At 56.1% G+C, this 11,209-nt stretch overlaps 1 protein-coding gene across 2 annotated transcripts in view; it reads left to right on the top strand.

Moving 5' to 3' along the window:
* The first annotated feature begins 7,469 nt into the window (after positions 1-7,469).
* Positions 7,470-11,209, top strand: part of NR5A2 (nuclear receptor subfamily 5 group A member 2) — a 58,589-nt gene continuing 54,849 nt past the window's right edge. Inside the window, exon 1 of one of the 2 annotated variants that reach the window (XM_070401298.1) lies at positions 7,470-7,778. In XM_070401298.1, the coding sequence (XP_070257399.1) occupies positions 7,715-7,778 (64 nt within the window). In that variant the 5' untranslated portion in view covers positions 7,470-7,714. Of the gene's footprint in view, positions 7,783-11,209 lie in introns of both variants that reach the window. The other variant, XM_070401301.1, reaches the window with a different exon arrangement.

The raw sequence follows: 11,209 nt of genomic DNA, 5'->3' as shown, positions 1-11,209 counted from the left end.
CCCGGGACCCTTCAGCCCGCAGGCCGACGCTCTATCCACTGAGCCACACCGGCTTCGGCAGTTTCCACGCTCTTTGTCCGTGTGTTGGAGGTGCTTTCGGAACAGCCTGTGGGACCCTCCTCCACAAGGAGCGGTTGCTTTCTCTCAGGCCGGCGGCCGGGATTTGGAAGGTAGACGAGATGGCTGGTAGGTCCGCTCCAGCTCCAGATGGAAGGCATTTGGGGGAACCTCAGCCGGATGTCCCAATGTTTATAAGAAATACGAGAGGAGAGACTTGGGTGATGCCGAACGGAGAGACAAAATAAACAGGGCTAGTCCTCTGCCACCTCCTAGGTTTCATTCCAAATCTCTGAACTCCCCCCAAATGGGCTGCCTCCATTCGCTCAAACAGGGGAGAGGGTCGAGATGGAGCAAATTTACATGCAGAAAAGCCCAGCCGGCGTGGCTCAGTGGTGAGCGTCGACCTAGGAACCAGGAGGTCAGGGTTCGATTCCCGGTCGGGGCACATGCCTGGGTTGTGGGCTCGATCCCCCATGTGGGCGGCGTGCAGGAGGCAGCTGATCCATGATTCTCTCTCATCATGGATGTTTCTATCTCTCTCTCTCTCTCTCCCTCTCTGAAATCATTAAAAAATATTTTTTTAAAAAAAAAAGATATTCTGTACAAACACATATGTTCTCAGCAAGATCCTCAGGGAGTTCTCTGAGTGTGGAAACAGCGGTAACACTGCAGGCCTGCCCCCACCCCCCCACCCCCAGAAGGCGTGTCTGTGTCCTGGGCATAGTCCGCCTTGGGGGACCTCAGACTACGTTCTGCCCAAAATCTGTTTTATGTTGTTATGAGAAATCGCCGCCCCGCACACACCCCCCTTTTTCTCGTTTCTCTTTTTAAGCCCATCCCTTAGAAGCAAAGAAAATATGGCCGGTGATCATTAGCCAGTTTTATGTTATTTACTAAGATAAGATTTACAGCTTCCCAGTAAGGACCGGCTCTGTGTGGGCCCCCCCACCCCCCGCACCCCAGTGACCTGCGGCACTGAGTGTGGTGGCCAGGTTTCCTTGTAAACGCCCGGCTCTCCGGAGATGGGGCACATTCCTGGCCGCCACTCGCCCCCCCCGTGACCTCGCGAAACGGCCCGATCACAGCTCATGGCTGATTAGAACAGTCTCGGAAGGCGGTGTGAGAAAAACAAGTTAACCCAAGGAAAAGGGAAATCTGTTTTTGAAAGGCTGGTGGGAAAACTGGATAACCGGACGGGAAAGGGGAGGTAAGACACTTTGTAGAAAGTCAGGGGCTACCCAGCCCGCGTGGCTCAGTGATTGAGCGTCGGTCTATCCAACAGGAGGTCAGGGTTCGATTCCCGGTCAGGGCACAGGCCCGGGTTGCGGGCTCCATCCCCAGTGTGGGGTGTGCAGGAGGCAGCCGATCCATGATTCTCTCTCATCATGGATGTTTCTCTCTCTCTCTCCCTCTCCCTCACTCTCTGACATCAATGAAAATATCTATTTTTTTTAAAAAAAAAGCACAATGTGTCTTATTTCCGTCTGTAACTTCCCCAAGGCCCACCAGGAAGGCGGCCGTGAAAATAGCTACCTAACACCAAATGGCGCCTTAATGGACCCTAAGTATTAGCAGATTGGACACAATACATTGTATCCAATTGTGACTCAATGGACACAATACATTGTATCCAATTGTGACTCAATGGACACAATACATTGTATCCAATTGTGATCCAATGGGCACAATACATTGTATCCAATTGTGACTCAATGGGCACAATACATTGTATCCAATTGTGATCCAATGGGCACAATACATTGTATCCAATTGTGACTCAATGGGCACAATACATTGTATCCAATTGTGATTCAATGGACACAATACATTGTATCCAATTGTGACTCAATGGACACAATACATTGTATCCAATTGTGATCCAATGGGCACAATACATTGTATCCAATTGTGACTCAATGGACACAATACATTGTATCCAATTGTGACTCAGTGGACACAATACATTGTATCCAATTGTGATCCAATGGGCACAATACATTGTATCCAATTGTGATCCAATGGGCACAATACATTGTATCCAATTGTGACTCAATGGACACAATACATTGTATCCAATTGTGACTCAATGGACACAATACATTGTATCCAATTGTGATTCAGTGATACAAGACATTGTATCCAATGGTGATCCAATGGACACAAGACATTGTATCCAATGGTGATCCAATGGACACAAGACATTGTATCCAATGGTGATCCAATGGACACAAGACATCGCTACAATTTAATGTTATTCGCAGCTTTACAGAGCCCATGTTCTGCAGGGACAGTGGGATGTCAGCGAAACTGTTCTCTGACACGGTCGGGTCAAGGCGCGTTCTCCGCTGGGTCCAGCCCGGGGCGTCCCGGCCACCAACTCTCGGACCCGTCACAACCTCCGTCCGCCCGAAGCCTTCTCTCTGCCCCCTCCCAGCACCCAGTGGGAGCCCCTGTCACCCTCGCCTTAGGAAAGCCTCCGTTTCAAGGTGGCGCGAGAGTTAATGGTTAAGCCCGGTGTTTGTGGTCCCATGAATGCGGGTCACGGCTCGAACGGGCCTTTAGACAGAAGGTACATAGAGAAGTGGGCGCCGCTCGGGGCCTTCTTACAACACGTCTGTCAGACCCGGAGGGACAAACAATGCGTCTGATTGATTTTACAAGAAAAAGGAAAGAAAAAAAGAAAGCTGGCAGACAGCGCTCGCGGGGCCATGAGCCCCAAACCTTGCCCCGAGTTAAAACTGGAGACGTCGAGCCCTGGCCGGTGTGGCTCAGTGGATAGAGCACCCGCCTGAGGACTGAAGGGTCCTGGGTTCGATTCCAGTCAAGGGCACATGCCCGGGTTGCGGGCTCGATTCCCAGCAGGGGGCGTGCAGGAGGCGGCCGATCCATGATTCTCTCTCATCATTGATGGTTCTCTCTCTCCCTTCCTCTCTGAAATCAACAAAAATATTTTTTAAAAATAAATAAAAGTGGAGACACTGAAGCACAGATTCCCAGACGCAACGCCCCAGGACCGGCTCCCTCTGGTGCAGTCACTGTGGTCACATCCGGGAGTCTCTCTCGTCGTCGCTCTCGCACGCTCAGCTGCGGAGGGCAACCAGGCGCTGTGTCTCTCTCACATCGATGTCTCTCTCTCTCTCTCTCTCTCTCTCGTCTCGCCCCCTCCCTTCCACGCTCTCTAAAAATCAATGGAAAAACATATCCTCGGGTGAGGATGCACAAAACAAACAAAAAATAAGGCCTTCGATGAAAATAGAATGACCCCACGCAGGTGGAAGGCGGAGGAGCCGGGACCTGGCCATTGGCATCACCAAAACACCGACCGAGGCTGTTTAATGATTAGCGCGGTAAACGGTGAGTCACAGCTCCCTGGCCCGTCCGGTGTCAGAGCGACTTATCTCCCCGGCCAGGTGGCCCCGTTCTCACAGGGATTCCAGAGAAAGAGACGGAAGCTTGGCTCGTCACTCCTCGCCCGAACATGCCATTCCAACACCTTATGTACTTTGGGGGTTGGGCGGGGGGGGGGGGGGGGGGGCGGTTGTTAAAGAATCTGATTTTATTTTGTGGTGGTTCTTTAAAAATATATTTTTATTGACTTCAGAGAGGAAGGGAGAGGGAGAGAGAGAGAGAAACATCCATGATGAGAGAGAATCATTGATCGGCTGCCTCCTGCACGCCCCGCACTGGGGATCGAGCCCGCAACCCCGGCAGGTGTCCTTGACCAGGAATCGAACCCAGGACCCTTCCGTCCGCAGGCCGACGCTCTATCCGTTGAGCCAAACCGGCCAGGGCTGATTTTGCTTTGATGAAAGTGCCAACGAGCCCAGGTCCTGCGTCCACTCACTGACCAGCGCCCGTTAGGTAAGGGTCCAAGCACGAACGCGCCGTGAAGCAATGGGTTGGCAGGAAGCGGTTGGCTCCGTCTTTATACATTTTCTGCAAACTGCCCAGGGCCCGGTGCGATCAGCCCGCTGCACGGTGAGTCACTGGGCACCTGTTCTTCATCCGCCCCAATGCTGCGCCTACTGGGGGGCGGCTCCGGTGCACGCTCAGGCGCCGGGCCCACCAGAGAAAACCCGGGGTCACCAGACCGCCACAGCGGCTTGGACGCTCCTCTTCGGGAAGTTGACAGCGACTGTCACTCATTAACCAAACTTTGGCATCCTCGTGCCCCGCGGGCTCAGGTGACGCTGCCAAAGGCCCTTGGGGGGTTGGCAGGGATGGCTTGGAGTCGCTGGCTAACCTGTCAATCATCGACGCGTCCTTTCTGAAGCCAGCTAGCCAAGACGGCCGCCGCCGTACCCACATGGGTCCCCGAAGGCGGGGGTCGCCGTAGACGCGCTCTGCGGTGGCAGCGGCTGCACTGAGGGCCGTGGTGGGGAAACTCATCAGTCCACAGAGCCAAATATCAACAGTACGACGACTGAAATTTCTTTTCAGAGCCACATTTTTTAAACTTAAACTGTATAGGTAGGTCCATTGTTATTCACTTAGTTAGGGGACTCCTAAGCTGGCCTTTGCTAAAAACGTCCTCAATCTGATGGAGGTACGTTCGCTGAGGTCAACGCCTTCCAACTCTCCCATCCACACGCGTCTTGTAGACTTGTTTCGTCCATCTCCTTCCGTTCATCTGCTCTGTATGTCCAAACCATCTCAACACACCTTTCTCCATCCTCGACACTGCATCTGCTTTCACTCCACAACGTGCCCTAAAATTAACTGAATAAACTTCACTTAAAGTGTTAAGTCAACTTTGCACTGTACGTGCGCGCCTGCACGTGGTATTTTGTGGAAGAGCCACACTCAAGGGGCCAAAGAGCCACATGTGGCTCGAGAGCTGCCATTTGCTGACCACGGTACTAGAGGCCTGGTGCACGAAATCCATACAGTGGGGGAGGGGAGTCCCTCAGCCCAGCCTGCGCCCTCTCGAGGCCGGGACCCCCCAGTGGACATCCCTCTTCTCCCAGTCCGGGACCCCTCGCTCCTTACCGCCCGCCTGCGCGCTGCTCCTAGTGCTGCCGTGGAGGTGGGAGAGGCTCCCGCCACCGCCTCTGTGCTCGCCAGCTGTGAAGCCAGCTTCTGGCTGAGCGGTGCTCCCCCAGTGGGAGTGCAATGACCACCAAGGGGCAGCTCTTGCGGTGAGTGTCTGCCCCCTGGTGGTCAGTGCGCATCATAGCGACTGGTCATTCTGGTCATTCCACCTTAATGGTGGCTCAGGGTTTATTCTATGGGTTTATTTCTCACGATAAAGCAAAGTGCAGGACGATGAGGTGTGCGTGTCTTTTCAAATTTCCCCCAGATGATTCTAGTTGGCCCCCAGGGTCGAAAACTGCTGCTCTGGTCTCTTCAGTAGAGTTCTTCTTGTTGTGTGTGCATGCATGTGTGTGTGCGTGCATGCGTGTGTGTGTGTTTGTGCACGTGTGCGTGTGCGTGTGTGTGCACATGTGCGTGCATGTGTCCTGTTTTTCATGGCGCTGTTTAACACAGGAGGCGGGGGGCGTGGAAGCAGGCCCACCTTCGCCCCGAGGCAGCGGTCAGACTGTCGTGATGGAGGGAAGCGATGACTCGAAGGGGAGCCTGGGCTGCTGTGTTTCGTGTCTCTCCCCGGCTCAGAGGGAACGCGCATTCCTCACTGCCGCCCGCCCGCCCCCTGGGTTCCGAGCACCTGTTCCCTGAGTCACGTGGAAGGTCCCTCAGCCCCTTTCACGAAAATATGTTCATTTCTCACAAGCGCCGGGTATCTACTTCCAGGAGCCGGACAGATAAGCTTCAAAAGGCCGGAGTCACTCATTAATGGGCCAGCGAGCGAAGGACCCACAGCCGCTCGCGCTCCTCACAGGTTCTGGGGGGCAGGGGGCGGGGGTTGGGGGGGTCAGGCACCCGTGATGCCCCCCATCAGCCCTGGGTGGCTTTGGCACGTTCTATACAATAACCCCGCGTCATCGGGACACAGCATGACATGCGAGCGTTTCTTACTCATCTACAAAGAGGAAGAGGGTGGGTGCCAACCGCTGTCTCATCTGAGACCTGCCATGGGGAGCCAGGCAGTATCGGTGACGGAGAAAAAATATAGAAAAGGAGACTCGGGGTGTCTTCAAAACCCCTCGAGGGGGGGTGTCCCTCAGACCCACGCCGCACGGCCACGCGGGCTTTCAGTGGTGTCTATGTGTGTAGTAAATGCTTCCAGTCGGGACACGGGGAATTCTCTCTCTATTTTCTCATTTATTTCTAAAAATTAAAAAAAATATACTATTGGAATCCATAGTAATTTTTGTCATTTTTATTACAAAGAAGTTAAGGCGTAAAGAGGCCACGCATGACTTTGCCCCTGAGTGGGAGCCGAGCCTGGACAGGAGCTGATAACTTTCTGATTTCAGATTCCACACTTTGTCTTAAAATATAAATACATATTTTTATTGATTTCAGAGAGGAAGGGAGAGGAAGAGAGAGAGAAACATCACTGATGAGAGAGACTCATGGATCGGCTGCCTCCTGTACGCCCCCCACTGGGGATGGAGCCCCCAACCGGGGCATGTGCCCTGACCGGGAATCGAATCCTGACCTCCTGGTTCCTAGGTTGGCGCTCAGCCACTGAGCCACGCCGGCCGGGCCAGGGAGGCCCATTTTTAAACAACCTTGACATTTGTGTCACGGGATGAAAAGCCGTGAGAGCAGCCGATGGCGGGCGGCTCCCGTGCTAGGCGTGCGGCTCCCGTCGGAACAGGAGCCCCGTGGACGGAAGCCCGGCCTCGCTTGGCCATTCCGGAACCTGAGTCACTCGTCCAGCATGAACCTCGGAGGAGAAGGGCCCCTCGGCCGGGGACAAAGCGATAGGCGGGCCTTTCCCTCCCCTGAGCGGGAGAGGAACAAGGTCAGGTTCACCCCTGGGCTGAGTGGGCCCGATGAAACTTGGGGTGAAGAATGCGCTAGGCTCAGGCCTGACACCTGCACCCCGGGCCGCCTCCCAGCGCCCAAGTGTCAATCATATCTCCAGGTCTCACTGCAGGCATGCAATCCGCCGGCGTTATCGTCCGCAATGCCTCTGCCCGGGTCAGAGAGCTCCCCCGCCCCCCCACCCTCACCCCGCACAGAGGTGATGCCATCCAGGGCCAACATTTGAAGCTTCACTGAGTGAGTGGGTTGATGCCGGTCCGGGGGAGTTTTACCCACGGGGGTCCCCTGCGCCTCCCCTCTGGGTCCCCCATAGCACCACTCCGCTCCCGGGTTAATCATTCCCCGGCCATTATCTGCCAGGAGCTCTTATCTCTTTCCCTGTCACTTTATAACAGGGTCCTCTTATCAGCCGGCTGGGGGTCAGGTGGCCGCTCCGAGCCAATGAGAAGTCCCCCTGCTTCTGATTAGACCCCGTCCTGAAACCGGCTCCCTGGTTTACAGCGGGTCACGAATGATGGAACGAGGACAGAGTCCAGGGGAAGGCTGGCTCCCGACGTTCTGAATTCTGGGATATTTTTTTTTATTTGATTTTTTTTTTTTTTTTTTTTTTTTTGCCTTTTTCATCACTTTCACTCCGGGTGGCCGTGGTGGCCCGCCGCGCCCTCCCCCTCCAAGGCGACACCGCGGGACACGCTGTGTCTTTCCTGCTGCTCAATGGTTTCTGCTTTAAGCCAAAGGGCCGCCTGTCGATTCCCTGAGGATGTCTTCCAGCTCGGACCCTGGGGACCCCCAAGACGCCCTGAAGCAGGGACGCGTGCCTGTGGGTGAGTAGGCCTCGCTCTGTCTGTCACCCGGGTAGGGTTCCGCTCTGAGGGGAACGCACGTAACTTACTCTCACGGATGTCGTTCGTGTGAGAAGTCGCTGCTTTTCCTGTTGTCTTCATCCAGGGCACATCAGCCCGGGTGTCTACCACCCATTTATCTTCCCCAAGTTCAAAAAAAAAAAAAGCAAGTGGATATTTCAAAAATTATTTTTTTTTATACCCACTGGTTTTTTTTTTGGAGATCATTCTATTAGCCTCAAACCAGCCGGGGAAATGTGTCCATGTCCCCCCTAACTGTTTCTGATAATTTTTTTTTCCATCCGAAATAACAAGGTGAAATGGGAACCACCTGAAACAAAGTAACCATATGGCGTGATCCGGCCGCGATCACACCACACTTGACCCGAGGACTTTCAGATGCCTGTGCTGGTTTCGAGCCACAGCACGGTGGGGCATCTCATTCATTGCTCGCACTATTAAAAAAAATGTTTTTCTGGCAAATAAAACTCATGCAAAAAAAAAAAAACCCTATTATCCTTAGTTACGGGTTAGAAGGGAAAGGGGGCTGTCTTGTTTTTCTAACTGGGAGTCGGTGCAGAAAGCTCATTTTCACTTAAAGAGTGAGAGTCACCAACTTGATGTCACTGCAAGAATGCAGCCAATTAATCCTGAAAGAAAAGGGGAAAAAAAAGGACCCGGGGAGGTGGGCCCGGAGTCTGTCATGACTGATTTCTTGGGAGTCTGTCTCCCTTCCTGTCCCGAGTTGGTGAGGCCGGAGGCTTTCCCGCAGCCCTTTGCTGGGCTTTCAGGGGCGGGGGGCGGGGGGGGGGGGGTCCCCGCGGACGCCAGGGCCCGTCCTGAGCGCGGAGTCCCAGATCCCGTGGGGCCAGGAGGAGCCGCGAGGCTGGGCCCCGGCTGGGCTCTGCCCCTGGCCGGCGAGGTGACCAGCTGACCCCGCTGCCTGCAGTGATTGCTTTTTTTATGGGCTCACTACGCCCTAAAGTGGAGCAATTGAGGAAATGGTTCCCGAGAAAAAAGCGTCCTGCCCTGGCGAGAAAGGGCACCCGGGACTGGCACGCGGGGCGCACGGGGGTGGCCGGGGGCGCGGAGCCGGGCTGACGGGGAAGCACGAAATGATTCCGAATCGGTTTTTTGTGGGTTTGTGTTTTGGGGTTTGTTTGTTTTTTGCCGGCGACGCGTCCCTCCGGCCGTCAGCCGCCAGGGGCGCAGCGCGGACTGGGCGTCGGGGGCGCGCGGCGAGGGCGCGCTCCGCCGGGGACGCGCGCACGGGCCGGGGCGCACGGGGAGGGGCCGGGCACCGCACCCGCCGATCGCCCCGCGCGGCGCTCGGAGCTCGCGTGGATTAGCTGGGGCCAGGAGTGGGAGCAGGCGCGCGTGCATGGCCCTCTGCTCCCGCGGGCCGTGCGGGGCTGTGGGGGTCGGTCCGGAGCGCCCGGAACCTCTGCCCGTGGGCTGCAGAGGCCGGGACCCCGCGGGACGTCCGCCTACGGGGAGGGACGGCTGGGGACTGAGCCTCGGTCAAAAGTACCGAGGGAGGCGCGCAGCCCAGCCGCCCCAACACCTTCCACCTGCCCAGGCGCCTCCCTGCGCCGGAGCCCGGGGCCTGGGGTGGGGACAAAATTCCAGGCAGTTTCTGGGTCAAAGAGACCTCTTTCTGATCCTGTGCGCAGCCACCAGCCCATCCGGCCCAGCCCCCCCCCCCCCCGCCCCCAATCCCTGGCGTCGCAGCCCCACGGGTGGCCGTGAGACTCCCCTGTCGGCGGCATCTTACCCAAAGGGCGGCCTGAGAGGAAGATGGAATGGGGTGGAGCCATCAGACCGAACAGCTGAGTCCCGGGGGCTGACCCCCACCCCCAAGGCTCCACCCACAGTTGGGACCAGTCCGGGTTAAAGGACTTCTCTGTGGCCGCTCCTGAGAAGCCGGGAGAGGTCTGTGCAGGAAGGGGGAACAGGCTTGGCGATGCTTTGTTCTTGCCCCCTCCGCCCAGACTCCCAGTCTAGGGTGACCTTGAAGGCTCCAACCTGGAGGCCCAGCCCCCCACCACCACCACCACCAATCCAGAGCCAACCACAGCATGAAACCACTTCTTTGGGTTGCAGGTCCTCACGCTTCACCTTCTTGGAACAAAAGCCTCTCTGAGCCCTGGCTCGTTTGGCTCAGTGGATAGAGCATGGGCCTGCGGGCTGCAGGGTCCTGGGTTCAAATTCAGTCAAGAGCACATGCCCAGGTTGCAGGCTCGATCCCTGGCCCTGGTCGGGGCGCATGAGGGGCGCGGGGGGGTGGAGGGGCAACCAATGGATGTGTCTCTCTCACATCCATGTTTCTGTCGGTCTCGCCCCCTCCCTTCCACGATCTCTAATAATCAATGGGAAAAGTACCCTCAGATGAGGATTAAGGACAACAGAAAACCTCTCCGAGAAATCCAGTTAGCTTCAGGGAGCTTCAGGAGTTTGGGGGGCGGGCACTGTGGTTGGGGAGCCCCCCCCCCCCAGAGGAGGTGAGATGCGCTGGGGGAGCGTGAGTAAGCCTGGGAGGACCTTCGGACTGAAGGTGAAGGTGACCGGACACATTCCTGGAGGCTGCGTCTTTACTTAGACTTTCGGGACGCTGTTAGGTGTGTTTTTGTGTGATTGATAAGAAGAAACACTGAACTTTTCATCTTTAAATAATCTGGATACAGACCAGTTTGAGGAGCAGTTTCAGCTGCTGCTGATGTCATTGGTCCACCGGTTCAGCTGCGGGTGACGTCATTGGTCCACAGTTTCATCTGTGGGTGACGTCATTGGTCCACAGTTCCAGCTGCGGGTGACGTCATTGACCCACACTTTCAGCTGCGGGTGACGTCATTGACCCAGTTTCAGCTGCGGGTGACGTCATTGACCCACAGTCCCAGCTACGGGTGACGCCATTGGTCCGTGAGGACTGCATGGGAACACTCACCTCAGCTGATTTCCTTCCGGTTAGTTTCCTTACAGAGAGATGAGTTTGGGGGACAATGGGGGGCAGGGGGGAGAGAAAGAAGCAAAGGAGAGCGGGCCTGGACCCACAGCTGCCTTCCTGGTTCCGTCTGGTCCAACTCCACAGTTGACTTGTCAACCCCCTTTTACTGGTGGAAATGGCGCCCGCGAGGCCCAGCGGCTGACCCGGGGCCCCTGCGCTTGTCGGGAGAGTGAACTGGACACAGAAGCCAGGAGTGTGGTTCCGAAACCCGGAAGCCCACGCTGGATCCCGGAGGGAGGGAGGGAGGGACTCCTCCTGGCTGATGTGAAGGAATGAGGAATAAACCCTGGGTGGCTTCAGCCTCTCTTCAGACAGGCATTGGCGGATTAAGGACATGGGAAGTGAGGCTTAGATCTGGGGAGACCTCAGGCGGGCTCCAGGGTGGGGCCGGCAGGGTGGGACACCCTGG

This window comes from Myotis yumanensis, unplaced genomic scaffold (assembly GCF_028538775.1).
Source record: "Myotis yumanensis isolate MYYU_CA2020_CCGP unplaced genomic scaffold, mMyoYum1.0.hap1 SCAF_22, whole genome shotgun sequence".
NCBI lineage: Eukaryota > Metazoa > Chordata > Mammalia > Chiroptera > Vespertilionidae > Myotis > Myotis yumanensis.
The sequence above is the reverse complement of the archived record's forward strand: the minus strand, read 5'-3'. Positions and strand labels throughout refer to the sequence as shown.